General features: G+C 39.6%; 1 protein-coding gene across 1 annotated transcript in view; it reads right to left on the bottom strand.

The window, feature by feature from the left end:
* CNTNAP5 (contactin associated protein family member 5) overlaps positions 1 to 21472 on the bottom strand; it is a 248404-nt gene that overhangs the window by 122569 nt on the left and 104363 nt on the right. The window contains exons 4-6 of the mRNA XM_088519572.1: positions 9871 to 10015; positions 2915 to 3118; positions 1525 to 1709 (exon numbers count right to left, since the gene is read on the bottom strand). Of these exons, the coding sequence (XP_088375698.1) occupies positions 1525 to 1709; positions 2915 to 3118; positions 9871 to 10015 (534 nt within the window). The remainder of the gene's footprint in view (positions 1 to 1524; positions 1710 to 2914; positions 3119 to 9870; positions 10016 to 21472) is intronic.

Consider the following 21472-nt stretch of genomic DNA (forward strand, 5'->3'; position numbering starts at 1 on the left):
TACCTCCACTAGTGTTTTCGGCAAAGTTTTATTGGCATTACTGCTAGGTTTTTATTTTGTTTTTTTCCCATTTTCCCATCACAGCAAACAGCACCGTAAGAGATATAATAGCTGCAAGGCTGGTGCTGGTGTCAGAGCTGCCCTGCGCTTCTGCTGTGTTCACTGGTGTTGTGAGACACCAGGGACATGCTGAAGGCTGCTGGAAGCTGGGCAGCATTATTACTTGGTCACTATTCCTAATGCTTGTTACAAAAATCATGGAAAATTTAGGGGTTATTTTTCCTCCCACTCTGCCTAACAAGCCACTGTGCAGAAGCTAAAAAAGCCTCCCTGGATAACCTTCAAAGCATTTCTTTGAAAACAAGTTCTTAATGAACTTGTGCCTCAGCTGTATTAATTGATTATCTCACAGAAATAAAACAGTAAAATAGATTTCCACTTTACATCAATCGCAGGTTTGTTATTGGCATCAGGGCTTATGTGGTAGCACTTTTTTTTTTTTCAGCAAGAATCATTAGTTCTTTCTTAAAACAATAGACTTTCCTCCTTTCATGTTCTCTTCTTTTAAGTTTCCTGTTTAGGGCCTCTGTACTAAGTTCTAAAATCAGAAGAAAAATCCATATCAATTATAGTACTGCAGCACTGAGAAAACAGTTTCCTTTGTGATTGGTAATAATTTTAATTACCAAACTAACGGCTTTACTACCCTCTGCAAGGCCTTTAATCCCCAAAATGTGCGGAGATGAACTTTGGGTAGACCGCAGCGCCTTGACACTTGCTGAAAGACAAGTGGCATTTCAGTGCAAAGGGAGAACACGTTGTGTAAAGAGCTCACCACCGAGGTCCATAGCAGCACGCTGCAGATCTCCACAACGTACCCTGGGGCATTTTCAACAGGGTCAGAGGAGAGGCACCACTTTCTGCTTGCCGCTGTGTGGGTGCAGAGAAGGGAAAAGCTGCTCCTGCTGCTGAATCAGAGCACGGGAGCAGCGGGGAGCAGGCAGCCAAGGTGCACGCTGCTGCCGAGCCCTCTGCTCATGTCCCTCAGCTCTGCTGGGAATTGCTCCTTTTAGGAGAAAGGCTCCAAAGTGCAGGGAGGAAATTTTTGATCTCTGAACAATGCACCATGCCAGCTCAACACCTCCAAAGAATGTGATGGCTCTGGCTATGCAGACACAACCCTGGGCTTTGCAGGCTAGCAAGACTCCGTCAGCAGGCATCCCACAATAAGAAGGAGCATGGGTAATACGCAAGTGTGTGCAATGGTCTGCATACAGATGTGATGATATAAAGGTTTCTAAGTTATTTTAGGGGTTTTATTTGTTTTAAACTGACTGCAGACCATAAGCACTGAACTGGTGAAGTGATATAAACTGCACTCTGTGATGCCTTGGCTGCTTTTTGGGAGTGCACACTAGGGTGGGGTTTTGTGGGCAGGCGGGATCATGTGAAGTGACCCGGGGAGAGCCCAGAATGGCCCTGTCCAGCCATCTCCAAAGCTAGAACCTCCAGAGATTCACGCACCTCGTAATCAATATCCAAGTGATCTGAATCCCCCTTTGTGCGGAAGTGCTGGGTGTGCTTGTCCACCGTGAAGTTCACTTGCTTGTTGAAGCGCTCAATAAGAACCGAGTGCCAGTGCTGATCATCCAGGAGGCTGCCCAGGGTGACGGACGTGTGGCTGTTGCTGAAATGCAGGTTGGCATCCCCTGGAAGGGCAGAGACAAGCAGAGGACATCGGAGTCAACTCCGGGCCCTTACCCGAAGCCTGCCTTAGATTTTCTTTTTTTTTTTTTTTTTGGGGGGGGGGGGTCTCTTACTTCCATAGGTGTGCGTGTACATACACCCACACACGCACAAATACATATATATTCCTCCTCTCTCCCCACAGGCCCTAACTCCAAGCACTCTTCTGTTTTCTAACTGGAAACATGTCTGAACTCTTTAGCGCATCTTATTTAATGGGAGTGCATGTTCATTTCCCAACTGAACGGAAAAGGCTCATTCCCACACAGTCAGACAAGCTGCAAACACATGCAAAACCAAACCTCACACACCATGTGCCTTCTCCATGGCACATGTATGCAAACAGAAGATTCAAAATGGCCCTAATCTGTAAATTCTGGGCTACTGCTGAGAGGTGCTGAGAGCTGGTCTTATATTGCAGACCATGTATTCACCAAGAAGTTTCCCTGGAAGAGGCAATATTTATATATACACATATATATATTTCCACGGAAGAAGCATATATAAATATATATGTCATATTCTTATCTCTGAAACAAACTTATGGAAAGGGACAAATCAATAGGTTGCCATACTTGAAGGTTTAAGATGTAATGTCTATTTAGTTCAAGTGTATTCCAAATAGCAAATGAGAAAAATGGTGCATTCTCATTCCTACTCTTTGATTAACTAACTAAATAAACAAATAAGAAAAGATTAGCTAGAAACTAAACAATTAATGAGCTTATGTAAAAATAAAATCCCAGAGAGCTGTGGAAAATTGTTACTGACATTTAAAACAAACACGATTAAGCACAAGGGGAAAAATGCAGAAGGAATTATTTACATATTCTGTTTAAATGCCCTCAGTTTGCTTCCACAAGTTTATGATTGCTTGTAACTCTAACTTTTCATTAAAGAGTAGGCTGAAAGAGATATTACATCATTGCCCGCTTTACCTTCACAAGACAAACTTCTTAAAATGTCCTGGAATTGCTAGTCTGAGATCAACCCCTGCTAATACCATACGTTACATCACTCTTTTTGGGAAACAAGAACAGCTCAGATTACATTAGCCATCACTGTTGTTATGACTAAGAGCTGCGGTGACAAATTTGAGTCTGAATTCCCTCCCCTCCTTGATAAAAACAAATTATTATAAGAATATTTGAATCATAATCGCCCTTACCCAGGTTGATGTGCAAGGAGAGTTTCCCTTTCTGTAGTTCCAAGGTAATGTAGTCTCCACGCTGCCCTTCTCCATGGAACAAGACTCCATCTCCCTGCATGCTCTTGAACTTCAATGAAACCACATCTTTGAATGTGCTCATAAGTTTCTGATTAAACCTGTACAGGAGCGAACTTCTGCCATCGAAGTCTGCTATATCTGATTCTGGACGAAAAAAGATGGAAAAATTAAGAGGAAGAGCAGCGTCAGAAGGACAGTAACATCTTAACACCCTTTCAACAGCAGTTGGAGCCAGGTAGCCTCAGAAATGTGTTTCCACAAGACTCACTTGGCATCTAAGCTACCTTGGGGCCATACCACATTTCACCCATTTCCACTCCTTCCTCTCTTTGAAGGATACCGAACACTAGGATAAAACCATTAGCACCTTCTGCCCTTTTCCTCTTTTCTCAAGCAAAAGCTTTCTTCTCGCTTTTTTTTCCTAAAACATAACCAGGCACCTTCCATTGCATTTAGACCTTCAGAGCACCCCTTGCCACAGTTTGTGGGCTAAGCACACACAAGGCATTACTCCCTGCTTTGAATGCTTTAGTTCTCCCTCCACTCTTTGCAGCTTCAGAAGTCTCTGCTGAACTGTTTCTACACGCCAGCACCCACCCCTGCATCCAAACTAGCATCCTCTAACACCTAGGCTAGCCACATGCTTGTGATAGCTCCCCCCTGCCACCATCAGCCTGTTTCCATATTCAAATGGACTAAGCTGGCAGGGACCATCAAATGTCAGTTAAAAAAGCTTGTGATTGAATTTTATGGGAAGTAGGCATCTAACCTGATTACACACCTGGGAAAATGCTATTAGAAACACATTTCCCACCTTCAGGCAGCTTCTGAAACCCCATCACTATGATGGGAAACAAACTATCTACTCTCTAATTAGAATTAATACTTCTTTGGGTAACAGTAGATTGCAGTACTTGTGTTGCTTTATAAAGCAGTATTTTATGCAAAACATTTTTAATAAACTTTCTTTTTCTTCATATATAACTAGCATATTTCAGGTAGTGTTAATTACATTTAACTAATACATTGGGTTAAACATGCAACTGGCATATATTTATGTAAATCAAACATCTACCCAAATGCAATTTGGCACAGATCACAGAAAAAAATATCTACTCATAAATAAATCTATCGCTTAGTATTTCCTGTTATGAAGAAATTATTGAAGAGCACCATAATAAGAATAATAATATGAACAATGGTTTACTAAGCTATATAATTACTGGGATAAATACACAAAAAAGGATACCTTCAGAGTTACAAAGAACGAACCAAGACAATTTTTATTTGCACATCCCATTTTTAATGATAATCCAAACCAATCAGATTTTCATTTTCTTTTGAAAAATAACTAGAAGTACCATATGCAAAAAAACTATGAACTCCAGGTCAGCAACTGCATTATGATTAAAGCTAAAGACTTTGGTCACTTAAGTTCACTTGAGAGTTCTTCCACCTCCACCCTTCTTGATTTAAAAAACAAACCCACACAGAAATAACAGGCTTTAGAAAGGTTTGCAATTAAAAATTATTACAAGCTCAGAAATTAAAAGAACTGTTAATGATTTTTCACTATGGAAACTGTCTTTGATAACTTCTAGGTCTCTGAATAACCATTGTAGAAGTTTGGTGGAAGACTTATAAATTTTCAGCACAAGGGGAGCTCAAAATTACATCTGATGGGAAATACTGACACTTCGAAACAGATTCCATTTCAAATCAGAATAAAAGTTATTTTCCATAAAAATGAATTGGAAAGTAATTCAGCTCTGGAAAATCATTCATTCAGGAATAAATGAGGACTTATTTCTCATCTGTGATGTCAGAATTATAAAATGCTGTTTAGATTTATATAGGGAACAGTTGCTACTTTAGAAAGCATCATGAGAAAAGTATTCACACCATCTGCTTTAACTGTTTTTAACTTCTGATTTAGGTGCTCACAGTCACCTCCCTCAGAATTGCTGCTTTCTCTCTATGGGCTTGACTGCCAGTTTCTATAAAAGGAATTTAATTCATACCTTAGTTCTTATGAATTTCACCTAGCTATTAAATACTTCAATTCGCTTAAATTAAATTGCACATATACCGTACAAATAACTTCATTTTAAAACAGGCACGAATTAAGAGATAGCCTGTAAAAAAGTTAATTAAGTCTTTGTTCTCCCATGTCTTTGGCAATTAAAGTTGATTTTCCAGCTCCACAAAATAAAGACAGTGCTAGAGCACTAATTCTGCCTTGTCAAAATCAGTCCACATAGTTAGATCCTCACCCTAAATGATCCTAGCCTTCAAACCTTTTGAGTTCATACTTCATGCCTTGCATTCAGTTCCCCACTAATCCATGACATAACGTGCACTGACACTTACAGAGAATGCAAAGGAAATAATGCTAAGGAAATCCTGCAACATTCTGCTGCTCTAGCATAACTCTATGGGTTATGAAAACACTGGCTAGAATGAAATGGGAAAAATAAATAAATAAATAATGCTATCAGTAATACCCAAAAGTGATTAGTGGCAATTTGCATGACAACACATCACCAGCTTCTCATTGAAAATGGTTGAAAAACATTGAAAAATCACTGAAAAACACTGCAAGATCCAGCATGAGTGTAATATGTTTTCTCCAGAAAGCCTTTATTTTTTGTTTGCTTGCTTTTTTTTTTTTTTTTTTTTGTGAGAGAGAGAAAGGAAAGACAAACCCAGGAGAAGACCCTTGTGCATAGCGTCATCAGAAAACACAGTATCTCATCATATTCCCTTGGGCAATAACAGCCAACGATGAGAAATTAAAGACAAAAATGGAGACCTCTACTTTCAAAAGGAGAAGATACTCTGTCTCATACCCTATCATTGCTCCTCTCATACCCTATCATTGCTCCCCCCATGGTTTTCCAGCCTGTTAAATGAGTTACACCTGATCCTGCTGATGCATGTTGGGCCATTACCCAGCTATATAATATGATCAGCATTTTCAATGCAGCCATAAATCATATACTATAAAGGCAATTGTGTCAGCAGATTTTTTCCTATGCTAAGCTAACAAGACTTTTCCCAACTATAAAGATATACCCGTTATCCCTCAGCATGCAAAACATTTGGTTTGCCATTTGTATGAACACGTATTCCCTTAAAATTCTAGTTTTCTGTTACAGTCATACTCCATCTGGTGACTTCATTGAGAAAAAACAGTGAGCATTTACACATACCTCTGCAAAGAGGTTTTCATTCAACCCACCATATAGCCTTTCCTAAACTGGAAGCATTACCTTTTTTTTTTTTTTTCCCGCCTTCAGGTTTACATCATATCATTCCCATTTTGTACCTGTTTGAAGACCTGAAATGGTATCTTTGTAGAAATTTCAAATACAATTATTTTTTCTTAAATACATGCTTTCTGTGTAGGGAATAAAACCATAAATTAGCATGCATCATCCATGAATTCTATCTGATTTCACAGCTTTAGACTGTTTTGTCAGACAGGAACTTTGACCTGGAAAAGGATAAAGCACTTTCATGTGCCTGAAGCAGTTTTGCTGGTAAAAGACATGGTTTTTATATTCCAAAGAAACAGTATCAACTTTCTACCAGTTAGAGGATAGATTTGGGGGAAAAAAAAAAAAAGGAGAGAGAGAAAAAGAGAGAGAGAGAAACATTACGATCTGGATAAAAAGCTTTAAGAATACAGTAAATTACTTGCTAGGAGTAATGAAGGACTGTAAGTGCCATTCAGCAGCATAGTGCAGTCACCAGTTGCACTAACCACTTGGGCATTCACTGCACATCTCTCACGATTTTTGTGTGTGTGTGTGTGTGTGTGTGTGTGTGTGTGTGTATTTGTCAGTGTCCTGGCAAAGAGTGTGGTGACCTACAAGACCTAAGCCTCCAAACCTCCCATATGTGCCCCCTACTAAACAGCTGCCAATAAAAACTGCATTTGTGTCAAGTTACTACATCAAAGCTTTTCAGCAATGTGTGCTGGGCAAGACACCTGTAATCCAAAAATTAGGAGTCAGAGCCTTTCACTGGCACAAAAGCATCATGTTTACCTTATTCTGCCTTTGCTAAACTACTTAAGGAGCAGTGAAGTCACAGACTTCTCATACACAAAGTTATAACAGGAGCAGCTGTGAGCACAGACCATCCAAGGGAATGCACGATATTTCACAAGCCCTAGTGCAGCAACAAGGTGCTCAGCTGCATGGTGCCCAATTTGGCTTTAGTCCCAGGATCTTAACACATGTGCAGCAGCACACTAAATTTAGAAGGCCTAAGCTGTCACTATGCACAAACTTCACCACCCAGTGAATGTCACCATTCACTCAAAAGATTCACCCAGACTGCCTATAAATTAAACCTTTACTTCCTCAGTTTTCTGCTGAGAATATCCAAACAACTCTGTGTTCATTTCACATCACGGCAGTTCAGCAACAGATCAGGTGTCCCATTTCAGATGGGGCAGCATTTGCCTGAAAGGCAGAATGAGTAGCCAGAAGTTGGTCATCACTTGAATTTTAACCTGCTACCACCAGGAGGGTAGCAGGCAAGAACCAACTGGCAGTGACATATGCAATCCTTATTAGGCAGGATCTAGTTCATCTGTGTTGCTTAAGGCCTGGATCCAACACTAAAATGACAGTGGAAATCCTTTTAACTTCAGTGAACTTGGGAGCAAATGCTCTGAATTTGTTTACCTATTTAGTCCTTTAAGTCACTCCAACAGTATAAAAAGAATTTGGCATAGTGATTCTTTAGCACCATTTCTTTCCTGTTTTGTCCCTGGCTTGCTGCTCCTAGTGATTTTTATGTCATTTCTTTTAACTCCTCAACTTGCTAATATATTTCTTCTGCCAGAATTGAACACAGTCAGTGAGCTCCTTTGGTGTTTAACATTACTGAATACAGTTATGCAGATATCCTCCAGCTCAGGGTGTGATGTAGCTACACTTGCTGTATAATAAAGAGAAAAATTTAAAAAAGTTCATACAACTCTCTGAAATGCTTGAGTACATGGAATAGCCAAGACTATGAAACTGTATAAGCAAAACCTGTAGACAGGTTTGGCTTGGTATATGCAATTTTCCAGTTAGAAGCTTGAATGGCACATTTATATAAACTGAATTAATATTTCAATGCTTTGTAAAACTTTTATGAATCACTATTTCTTTCCTGGCTTGCTTCTGCACAGTGATTTTTAATTCCTGTAATTGCAGGGTGCAGGACAAAGATGAAGAGTTAGATGATATGAGTGCAAAGAAACTCAGCCAACAAGTGATTCCAAAGTCTGTGCCATGCCATAGAAGATACCTTCATGTCAAATTGTGGTTGTAACTCCCACATAGTAATTCACAACGAATAACAGCTGCAAGAATTTCAGCTTTCAATTCCGGCTTAATTATTAATGGTCTGCAGGGACAATACACTTTTTACCACAGAAGAGGTTCAGCCATTTTAATAGGGGCGAAGGGAGGGGGGGGGAAAAAAAAAAAAAAAAAAAAGATCCTTGGAAATAGATGAGATAGCTGCTTTGGATCAATAACAAAGGCAGTTGGTTTTGATTTACAGGCCTCAACTTACAGGCCCATTCTAGAACTGGAAAAGGTCTCTTGTCCAAGTGACTATCAGATCAGGCTGGAAGCTTTTTGCAGGTCTACGTTCAAGTGAACTGTAGTCCATAGTGCCTGAATGGAGCCTACAGACCTTAAAAAGGATCTTCCTGTGAACATCTGTGAACCAATCCACTGACCTGAGTGTAGTGATAAGGCAACTTACCGCCCTGGAGCTCTCTGTTTAATGTGACTGTGTGAATCAAGAATTTAAGAAACTTTACTCTCAGATACTGCAAGAAGTCTCCCAAATAGGGCCCTTTCCACTTAACTTACAATCCTGCTCTCTCACCTGGGAGAAGCAGAGGAGAACTGATCTGAATGGAGGTACAATTACAGTAGTGTCCCATGCTGGTGGCCCATGCCATACCAGACTGAATTTACCGGTCAAAGGCTGTTAATCCCAGGAACTCGCCCCAGTAAAGTGTCACCCATCTCCATCAGAGTCTCTGAGCACTACAAAACCAATTTTGAGCAGTTCAGAAATAAATCCACCAACATTTGAGAAAAAAGATACTGCATTAGTGTTTCCTCATTTAGGAGCTTGCTTTCATTTTGTGCATGAGAGCAACACTCCTTTTTCTTTACATCTATATGCTTCTGTAGTCATGCATCTGCAGTGACATAGTAAGACAACGTGTGGCCAAATTGCCCTGAGGTGACCGTGTTTATAGGCCCCTCCAAGACCCCTGTGACACAGTTGCAAACGCCACCTCAAAGGCTCTTCACTGTGTGTTAGGAAGGCAAGAGATGAATAAAACACCCAAGGCGAGAACAATTAAAGCAGCAGACAAGCAGCAGCAGATGAGCTCTCTGCTCTCCAGAGCTTTAAAGCCATTCACCAGAATATAAACACTGGCTAAACAATCTGCAGCACTTCATTTAACAATTAGTTGGTTAACAATTAGTTAAAATCAAAAATAAGCTATTAATTACTAAACTACATCAAAAGTGTACAATTTCTAAATAAAGTACTAAGCAAAAATCAAAGCTAACTTGAGTTTCTGCACGGGGGTGTGCTGGGAGGGAGATGGGAGGAGGGCTCACTGCAACTGCCTTGCTGGCAAAATAAGCCTCAACACTTCACCAGCTGAGCCAGACAGACCAGCGCAACCCAGTGTGTACCCAGGGGTACACAAACCCAGCAAGTGAAAAGGAAATATGGCTATATATTTCATGTTTACATCTACTGCCTTGCATGCCTCCATACTAACGGCACCACCACCAAAACTTTTTTTTTTTTTTTTTTAAATAAAGCAAAATGCAGGTTAAGACTTGGCCACTTACTATAGGAGCAGCCGAAGACCTCGACTCGGAGTCCTGCGCGCCCGCTGAGGCTCCACTTGAGCGGGACGAAGCGCACGAAGCGGCCTTTCAGTGAGTGCAGCTTGTGGTGCACCACGCCGTCGGCATTGCTGTTGCCCGGGAACACCTGCAAGGGCAGAGAGGCTGCGTGAGATGCTGAGCCCTGGGCTCGGACCAGCGGACATCAGTGGTCGCACTTCTGCCCGACTTTTTCCCTCACAAACTATTTAAAGCTACTTATACTGGCCCTTAGCATCCAGTAAGGTGAGGGCTGAGCTCTGTCAGGGCTTTGGTGCACTCAGATTGCTAAAGGCTTGGGAATACAAAGTAGAAAGTGTGTGTGTCTATATATATATATATATATATATGCATATAATATATACACACACACGCATAAATATATACACACACATACATACACACCCCTCCCTCCAGAGAGCTCTGCAAGAGAGGAGCAGAACATTTTAATCATTATGTAGAAGAGTCAGCACTTGGATGGTACATGCAACCAAGATTGGCAAACAGTAATAGTTTAATTTTTTTTTTTTTTTGCCTATTTGATTAATTGCCTGCAATTGCGAGACAAAATTAATGGCCCAACTCTGAATTACCACTCAACAAAAGGGAGTTCTCTAACGAATGAAGAATGACTGCAGGATTTCAAAGATGAAGCCTAACAAAGAGTAACATCCACCATCCGTGATGCTACCTGAAGCTTTTCCCAATTCATCTTATATCCTGAGTCTGTAAAATTAGGCTAGAAATATCATAACCTCCCTGTCATCTTCAAAACATTTCAGTAACTCAGCAGGGATTTAAATTTGAAGCTAGCAGTTTTGTGAAAATGAAAACTAAAGATAGAACTGACAAAAAAAAAATCTTATGGAAAGGCCATATTTGTAAAAGCAGTCTTTCTTATTCCAAATATAAAATTGTATCAAGTGATTTATACGTTTCTGCAATTCAAATGCTGGCACCATTCAATTACAGAATGCAACTGCAAGCACAAATAAGCCTAATAAAGTAGATCTGAAATTCATTTTGGATTGCAAAAGACTAAGGTAAAAAGACTGGGAAGTTTATCCCTACCAAAAAAAAAAAAAAGAATAATTAACAGCTGTTTGAAATTTTACTCAAATACTGGTAAACTTTTTCAAAATGATAAAAACTGTGTAGAGCTTCAAGGTCAGTGTGTTCTCATTTTGCTAACCCAGTATGCTACCATTGCAATAGATGCATATTCAATAAAAAGTATCCTTAAACATCAATAATCAATGTCATTTATTAGACCAGGAAAATATTTTTTTGTTACAAAACTTAAAAGCATTTCTAAATATTATCCATTTCACCTTAAAAGCATTAAAATGGAAAAATTCCTTCATACTCAATAAGCTTTATTCTCTCAACCATGAGCCATGAGCACAAAAGACAGCACTTACCTAGGTTCCTAAAACACTGCTTTGCAAGGGTTTTTCCACTGCTGATACCCACAGACCACAGGAACCAAATTGTTCCCAAACTTATCCTTCTTCTGCATCACTCTTGTTCTGGACTTTTTATACAGATCATTTCTTCTACAAGGATTTCCTGATGGTTGACTTGCCTCTCTCAAATTCAGCTATATTATGTAATTAAAAGCTTCTGCACTTGCTCATCTTATTTCAAAGAGAACCAAAGACAGCAGCTCAACAGCCTTGCCCATGGGATATGTTTTGAGGAGTGTGCCACAAGCAGTACTTCAAGATGTCCTAGGTTCACTCATCATGCTTTACAGGTGGGATTTGAATTCAAATTCCAGCTGAGAGAACTTCAGAGTATTTCCCTCATACTCTAAATGAAATGAACTCCTGCTCAGTAACGAAACTGTTAGCAGAGAGCAAGTCTCAGAGCTGTGGCATCCCTCACATTTTTATTAAGAGACTCCTGCATAGAAAAAGAAAATGAAGGGAAATTTTTAGATTCAAGGCCCATCTTCTAGAGTCCTGTGATTATGCCCAATGATATTGGTTTTCACAAGGGGAAAAAAAGGGAGGGAGGAGGGGAAAGAAGGGAAAAAAAAGTTTCCAGTTGTGAAGAAGGACTGAGAATACAATGACTAGAATACAAATAAAAGGTGAAAATTAAGAGACAAAAGACAATATACACCATAATATAATGATATGAAGGACGGTTCAGGCTCCATGTTTTTTTTTCCCTATTATCCTTTAATATACAGGGCTGTCAATACTGCATATTGCATCACAGGCCACAGAGCAGTCATTTTATGCAAGAAAAGGAAACATGCTGGAAAAAAAAAAAAGAGCACATGGAAGACAGCACCCAAAGAAATGATATCTTTGCAATCACCAAGCGATGGGAACGTGGTGATTTGTGAATACAGCCATATTCTGGACAGCCTATGGGTTTCTGCTGGGAAGCAGGTGGGAGAGAGGCACACACAGCCGTCCACATGCCCTTGTGGGCTCTGTGAAACTTTAGAGACTGCTCAAGAGGATCCCTAACTGCTGCTGCAGACAGTCTTGGGATCTTGCTCAAAGGGCAATGTCTTCACAGGGTAAATGCACAAAGACATTTATACCAAGCTTGAGCAAATCACGCACCCCGGCGCAGCACATGGGAATGCTGCCGCTGCTCAGCCCCCTGGAGACACCCCCCTGCCTCCAAGCACATGGCATGGGCAGCACACTGCAGGGACTACCTGTGCAGGCATAGAAGTTTTTCTGCTTTTGCCAAGTAAAACAGAAACAACCATACCCTACTGCTTGGGAGCAGATCCAGGTGCCACTCTGCAGCATCCCTGCTACAAAATTTCCATCCTATCACCTCAGAGAAGAGCCAGAACTAGTGGAATCGAGACTCCAAATCATCCAACTCCAAACTCAACATATCACCACATCAACGTCCTTCCCATAGAGAAACAATCATGTTGGTAAAAATAAACCCCTCATAAATCCAACGCTTCTTTTACAGCCAAGCTTCTCAAGAAGGAACTGAAACTTTTAGGAATAAAATCCACAGCCTATACCCTACCTGTAGATCCGTGCCTACAAGATGACTTTGCCTGCAGCACACACATCACTGCTTGTTGACTGCAGGGGAGCACTGTGTATGCCTGTAGGATTGCTGTGATTTTTGCTTTCAATTCCCACTGCTGCACAGATCACCTTCTGATGGTTTACGGACCACCTGTGGGCAGTAGACCATTGATTGAATAACACCAATTGCCACAGATGGTCACTTGAAAACTTTGATCCACAGCTGACACAGAAATAATCTGTCCATTAAAGATGATGAAACAAGGATGCAGTACCAAATTTCTTAGCTCTAGAGGTTCAAATATTGATTAACAGTAAACTTATCAGGGGGAATGGCAGAAATGCTTCCTCTTGAGAAATGGCCTCTATTATAACTTCTTGTGGATGGGGATTAATTCACAGGAACAAAACGACAAACTAGCAAAGAAAACAAAGCAGCACATGCCATTTCCCACACAGCACAGTTACTCTGGTGGGAGGAATAACACTGAAAAGCTTGGGGGGTTTGTTCTGTTTTTAGGAATTCTGCAAACAGAGCAGACTAATGTTTTACAATGGGATATTTTGTTCCTGGTATTATATGAGGCTTATAAATTAAAAAGCTCCATTAGAGCCAATACATTAGAGCTGTCAGATTTGCAAATGCAAAAATGTAGCCTTTTAGCTGTAGTTAATGCCTGTAAGATGGCCAGTTTTCCGCATGCAAGTCTAAGTCAAGATGTCTGGCTGGGTCATGCCCAGCTGTGACACAGGATGTGGCACCACAAAAATATTTTAGGAGTTTTTTCTTATCCCCAAAGGATAGGTTCCCTCTCGAACTCAGCAGACCTCTGCAAAAGCCGCTTCCACTTTCACAAGGAGAAAACGCAGCTGTATGTACTCAGCACGAGGTTCCAACCAGCCCACTGCAGCATCTTTAACAGTGGCTGCAAGTTTTACTCTTTGGGAAGAGTAGAAACAAGGCAAGCACATACCACACTTTTCCCAACATTCAGCCCATCTGTTGCATGGGTTATGAGAAACTAGAAAAAACAAAACAAAACAAAAAAAACCACGCAGAATTCCAGTTTAGCATTGCATTAACAACAACAAATATGAAATAAAATTTTCAAAAGGTATTCAAAACTCTAAACTACTGGTAATACCTGGGATCTGGGTACATAGCTCCCTCAGGAAAAAAACAGTCTAAAACAGCAATTAAATGCGTGACCTGTTTGCATAACCCTTCTGTACAGAAGGATCCCAAAAGCTGTTTAAGGGCAATTTAGAAACATGTCAAATAATTGAAGTGAAACATAACGGTTGTTTAGCAACCCCACAAAGATGTTTTTTTTCCCCCTGGTATATATTAATTCAGATCCATGCCAGATCATATCAGCCAAAGATCCAGTTTGTTAAACCTTATGTTGCCCTTTGGGCAGACCACCATAGGGTTTAGACAAGTTTAGAGAGACAAGTCGAAATTTGGCGCAAGGAAAGTATCTGATCACCAAAGCTTAATCCATCCCAAAGTTAGCATCTTATTCCGAAGTTCACCTCTGTCTCCCCCTGCACGCACACTGCGGACAGCAAACGGCAACTTATTTACCGAGCAGCAGAGCTCATTCCCATAATGACTCTGTTGAACACATTTCACTCTCCCACTTTATTAGGCAGGTAATGGGATGAGTTTAAAGTGTGTATGCAAGGAGCAGCATAGGCACAATCAGCCCTGAATGATGAGCATGCAGACCTGAGGTTAACTACCTTCTGGGGGGGATATTTTAGCATGTATTCAATGCTCACATTTCTGCCAAAGTCACGCTGACGGACTGAGCCAAGAGGAAAGGAAAAAGAAGAAAAAAAGATTATGAATGTGCAGGAGGCATAGAGCACAGATGTTTGCAATTTACAACATTTCAACCTTCACTGAAGGAAATACAAGTGCAGAAATACTATCCACCTCCAAACCTCAGCAATGGCACCACATTATGTGTCCTCTAGTGCCCAAAGAATCAAGGACAGCAGCACATTCAATTCAAGCTACCCAGCAGCCTAATGAAGGAACCAATGGCAGCAAAGACCGTCATAAACCCCAAAACTGCAACCGAGTGAAATAATGTTATTCTCCCTTTTAAACTCTCTTACTAAGATGAGAAAGATCACGGATTAGGCACTAGCACTGGTGCATAGAACACACACCTCCCAGGATCTCCTCAAATATTTGGGTGCACATTTGAGGTAAACATCAATTTCCCACAGCAACACAATCTAAATTAACAAGGAGAAAATTTGGCCCATCTTTTCAGATTTTCTAGTTTCAGGTAAGCTACGAGCCAGGGATAGCTGTCAAGCAACAGAATTCAGTTCAGCTGAAGTTTATATAAACCAGGATATAATTCAGTGGAGTTAAACCGAGTTTGGGTATTAAACACCTGCTTCCAGAACTGGAGAAATCAGTGACTGAAACCAAGTTATGGTAAGGTTCTCTTACCTCTGTACATATGTATAGAAAAAGGCTGAATGGTACCATGACAAGGAGGGCACAGCAGTCATGAACGTACTGTTGGGAACCTTGGCAGCCTCTGATTTTGAGATGCTACAGTATTTTCATGCAACAGCTGCATTGCATTAGTGTCCCCTAGCGATACCCTGGGTCTGGACAGGTTTGCAGAAGCTAATACGACTTTTGATCAAGATATGTTTAGTTTCTGCTGCAAAATAAAGGCAACTGTCAGATTAAACAGAACTGGAAACTCCCTATTTCACCCTTTCCAAGTCTTCAAATTTAACAGCATACATAGAGATATCTTTCCTGCAAAAATGTGAAGAAAAAAAATCTTCATAGTTTCAATATTCTTTCTGGATTTCACCTTTTATAACATACTGTGTATGCTGACAGTGAATAATGCTGCTTTGCTTTAATTTAGGTAATTGAAAAAGCCCAACGTATGATAGTGTTAATATTTTGTTCTGAAAAGTATTAAAATGGCTTTGCTGTTAGGTTAATCTCCCTGCATCCAGCCTGGAAGCTACTAAAACTAAAACCTTCACCTTATTTGGGAGCTGGGTTAACAGCACCTCGTGACAGTGTGAGGTTCATGGTAGGACCACGTCCTACTAAGGCCCTGGTACCCTCTTCATTATTCCTCCCTACTTCTCCCAACTTGAACAGGGAGAAAAAAAAAAAAAAAAAAAAAGCCACCACACACATCACCACCAAAGAAAAAAAACACATTGGTATTCTACAAAAAGGCCATTTAGTTTCCTAGTACATTAAGAATTAAAATGAATGACTGCAATACTTAAACCAAATGCAGTACCTACTCCTGCACATAGACAGATTGCAGAGTAGACCTGGGGAGAGGCAACACAGTAATGTATGTTACACACTGGACTACCTCATCACTTACTTGTATAATTTGCTCAAGTGGGCAGGTTATTTGCCTCTGATCTGCCCCATTACACTGAGTATGTAACCTTCTCTCTGGTTAGTTGCTTTCTAAACACAAGAACAAATGCTGTTAAACAATATCATTAGCCTTAAATAGATGATTGCCCAACAAAAAACACATTTATATTAAGGACATTGCTTGTTATCCTTGTTATCAGATCTACTCGCAGATTTTTCAAGTAGAAAATGCAGGTTTCATAATGGCAAAATATTCTGCAAAGAGAAGCGTTTCATCTTTAAAGATGAGGAAAATTCACACAATTTTTAGCTTAGACAGGTCCCTATTAGTTAAAAATCAGTTTGATGCTGATGCCATTAAAACCATGAAGCTTCTTGACTATTTTCAAGATGAGACATTTCCATTTAGATCAAAAACAGTAAACCAAATATTAAAAAAATGCTTTAATTCTGTTTTTTCCCCCTCTATTCTGCTTTCTGCTCTACCAACTTGGGTGTCTTTTTCCATTCTGTTAAACAACTAACAGCAAAAAGTTGAAATTTTCTGCTGGATCAGGCAGCCTGATTTTCAAATATTTTGAATTAGTTACCTTATTTTGATACTAGAATAAGTTTAAAATAAAAGGTTAAATAAACTTATTCACCAAACAGTTTTATCAACTGCAGAGAGGTCTCAGTCTGAGGAAGTGCAATCTCCAGTGATTCCAGTGACAAAAAAATTGGAACCAAGTATAAAAGTGGAGTGCCTTCTACCAGTCTCCACTGTACCCTCAAATATCCTTTCCTCTTCCAAAGTGTTGTAAATTTTATTACTTTAGGAACAGAGTAGAGACACCTTACTAAAGCAAAATGCCAATGAGAACATCTAATCCTTAGATGATCACAGCATAGGGTTTTTGAATTTATTTATTCTTCATAATTACTGTCTGTAATCGGTGGTAGCTGAGCTGTCTCTTCTTATCAAATCACTCTAAGCAGCAATTTGGATACAGAATAGAGGATCATTTGAATTCCAATGGTAAAATATTTTGCAAACAAGAGTTAGCCAGGAAAAACAGCGAAATACCGAAATCACCAGAATAGATGAAACATAGACACTTCCTCAGGAAAAGGCCCTTGTAACCTATCTTAGTAAATAGAGACTGGAATAGGTTAACATCCATCCTCCTCTTTCATACGGCATGGTTTTGGTTGGTGTCAAGCTGTTTCAAGAGTCTTCCAAACGTTCCTGGAAAGGTTTGAGGTAGCATTTATGCCAGAGGCCATTCCTGATCGACATGACCACCTCTTTTAGGAGAGGGGAAAAAAAAAATAAAAATAAAAGAAAAGAAAAAGCCATTTACCAAATGGCTAGTATCTTAGTTATGCCACAGCCTCAAGACTAGGAAACAGCTTTGGCCTACTGAAATGTTTCCAGTTCATTCATACAGATCTAGGCCAAGTGTTTTAGCCAACTTGCAGCTGTCTACCTGTCTTTCTAGCAATCAAGTCCGTTTTCCTTACCCTACAGAGCCACTGTTTGCAAGCAAATGCAATATTTCATCTCACATGCAGTTGCCTTTCAATGGTTCAGAATTGATCCTCATCTTCAGCCATTAAAATCAGCTCAGCCTTTGGAGCGCTAGCAGGTGAAGGATTGTATAAAATATTACTGCTGTTATTGCTGTTATTCTTGTTATCACTACTACATAAATTAATAATAATGGGAGCAAGTAGCAGCAAAATTAAAACCATAAATTACAAGTCTAGGCTAAAAGTCAGCAGCTAATTCCTGTTTCTGCTCAGCCTCCTGCACATTACCTTAAAAGCAATCCTATATATAAGATAGTATTCTGAGCGGTATCACAGCAAAGGATAAATATTTCTCCAGTACCTTGACTAGATTAACCTTAGTCAATAGACTGAAACTGCTCTTTCCACTACCAATATTTATTATAGATTTCAACTGTTCTTTTGCATAAATCTCATGGAGACTTTCATGCTTCATATTAAATTAGTAGGATTAACAATGCAGCGAATGTGTTTATGTATAGCAATGTTGGGGAACTCTGGAAACTGTCCCTGTATTTAGTTTTATCAAAGTGAGTTTTAATAGCTAGTCCTGTACACTAGATATCTCTCTGGTTATAATTTGCCAGACAGATCCAGCAAGATGACACCAGAGAGGTATTAGTTATTCCATGCAACAGTGACCTCAAATGAATATTGTGCCTCATTATATAATATTATTTTCTCCTATATAGTTTGATGGCATTTTCATTTGGATCAGTAAAATAATAACCTGTGGAAAAGGATAAATATGTAGGCTTAATTTTCTCCACTGCTTTATAATGCAGATGAACACACATTTCTTTAACTATACTATTGCCCCTGGTTTTCTGTTGATTTAAATAAGAGAAAGTTCACATTCCAATCAAGATAGCAACCTTTAATATCTCTAAAGGGCAATGTAGACTGATCTCTGTGTTGTTCATCTTTTTCAAGATATTCTCTCTTGAATAATATTATCACAAAACTACATAAATAAATGGTTGCTAATAATAAAGAAGGGCAGCAAGATTTATCATGCTTTGGGTTACAAACTGTTTACAATTTAGTAAAAGATACATATTTTTGCATATGTATTTGTCCCGATTTTTACCAAGCCTAAATAATGTGTGAATTCTGCTGTGTTCAGATACAACTGCAAGTTACATCCTAAATTGGTACAAATCATTAAAGTACCTTTCACGGCAGTGGAACCAGGCTGGCATCCATCAGCTTTAGTTCCGGCACGGCAAGTTATATAGACTGCTCTTCTTACCACAAGATAGTTAGATCTAATTGGCATAGCTTCCTCCTACAAAACCATTACTGTAATATTTGCAGCATCCTACATTTGGGTCTCACCATTCTACTTCTGCATCAGTCTTTCATTCAACCACAACAAATCATTCTGCAGGATGCTGGGGCAACTTAAAGATATTGCTTCCCTTCCTTTTGAAATACAGTAAGATGAGCTTTTGCAGCACCTCTGTGGGAATATGTACACTAACCTCTTCCAAATGCATGTTGGAGCAATATTTCAATTGCGCTTCTTACTTCCTGTGCCAGTCATGCTAAAAAATATTCTGTGTGTGGTTTGGAAAATTGTGCAACACTGAACAGAGTTATCTGTAAATATGCAGACCTGGCTGGACTGTCCTTAAGACAATTGCAGCTGTATTCCTGTCCCATTATCAGGAAACATCATTTTAGAGATGCTTAGGCCTTGCATCTGCCAAAATCTTGGCAAGAGATGCTGCTTTTCACAGAAAGAACTGCCAGCTTTTCAATTGGCTGTCGTCTTCTCCTGAACAGCTCCATGTCTGTAAGGAGCAGCAAAGTACGAAGCATGGGAGGTTCCTAGACCTTGCACACCATGGCATCACACTCAGGAGACTCCCACACAGCTTTAGAAAAGCAACAGTATTAAGAAAATTATGCCCTCTCTTTATGCACCCACAACCCTACATTTACCTTAATGGATACTTTTAAAGAGAACTTACCAGAGCCATGACATAAGTCAATAAAAAAGTTACTTTAAAAAACTACCTCAATAATTCCAATATGTATATATTAATTGGATAGTTTTATTTTCTAGAGCACTTAAACATACTTCTTAAAAGCTTTACTTTGCCCTTTCACTTCCATACAGTTTTTCCTCTAAGTCATAGCTAGGCAAATAGTTAAAAGCAGAAAACTTAGGAGCCTCTCCACAGATGCCAATACTTTCCATTTAAATACAGCAAAAGAGAACATGCATATGTGTGTGTGTGTGTGTGGGGGGGGGGGGGGGGGGGGGGGAATCAATAGCTCTATTACAAGCCCTCCTCCTGAAGAGTGAAGTCTAGGACAGAGAACTCATTTCTTCTTAATCTGATTCTAGGTGAGAGAAAGAGCCCATGAGGTGGATCCATGAAATAGGTTACCTTTAGAACAAGAAATAGAAATACTTAATATTTCTCTGAAAATATTAAGATGATGACATGGGTCTTAAGAGTTTTTCTGAGAGTTTATGTAGATACACTTTGGAAAGCATCTAACATGGGGAGAAATAAGGTTTTTTTAATAATGCAACCCACAGAGAGTAAAATTTACCAATTATGGGATTTCTTTTCAATACTTCTGCATACTGTGAGGTCTGCATAATAAAGAAAAGCTGTGCTGCAGTTATGCTCATTGTTCAGTCTTTAGCAAAGAACATCTGCTGAGGAGGAGAGGGTTGTTGAAAAACACAAATTTAAGTGCTAACAGTAAATGATACGGTTGTGCCCTCAAATGCATCCTCATCAATACTATGGTCTTAAGCACAGCTGAACTCCTCAGGCTTCAGCATTGCAGCATTCATGAACACTTGAAATCAATGGGTATCCATCCTGAGAAAATATAGTATTAAGACAACAGTTGTTTATAGGACCACTAAATTGATGTATTATGCCTAAGACAATATGCAGTGATTCTGCAGACTCACAGATAATTTATCTTGATGCTTGCATGACTTATTGAGGAATGACCTCATAAAATTTCCTTATTCTCAATTACACAGCAGGGCAGAAATGGACACAATTCAAACAGAAGACAGGCAAACATGTCTCAAAGTTGTTAATTCTCAATTAAGCATAGCATGTAAATATGGATTTCTAGGCTTAAGTAAAAAGCATTTGTGCTAATGCTAAAAGTCTGAACTAACCTGGGTAAAAGCCTGATTTATTTGAAGATGCAGCCTAGCAGATACACCAGGAGCTTAGTGCAAACAAAATACTCTGGAGGAGGCCCCACACTTCCCAGGTACAAATGACATAAGGAGGACAGAGAGGTGCTGTGCTTTAAAGAGAGGTTAGACCCAAAAAGGGACAGCAAGTTATAATCTACAACCCTTGATTACCCTAAGCTCTCTAGGAATTTAATACAGTGACAAACATTGTCAAGTATGACAGCACACAGAAGATCATCATCTTAACTACACACACTCAAAAATAGGCTCTCTAACAGCTTGTCATTCAGAGAGCTCAAAACCACCATAAAATGCTGCATGCAAACATCAGTTCTGGACTCAAAAAACAGCCAAAACCACAAAGAGATTATTAAGGAAGAGAGCAAATAAAAAACAGAAAGTATGAATATGCCACTATGTCAC

Source organism: Tinamus guttatus, unplaced genomic scaffold (assembly GCF_059628265.1).
Source record: "Tinamus guttatus ecotype Peru unplaced genomic scaffold, ASM5962826v1 Tinamus_guttatus_pri_ptg000060l, whole genome shotgun sequence".
In the NCBI taxonomy this organism is placed as follows: Eukaryota; Metazoa; Chordata; class Aves; order Tinamiformes; family Tinamidae; genus Tinamus; species Tinamus guttatus.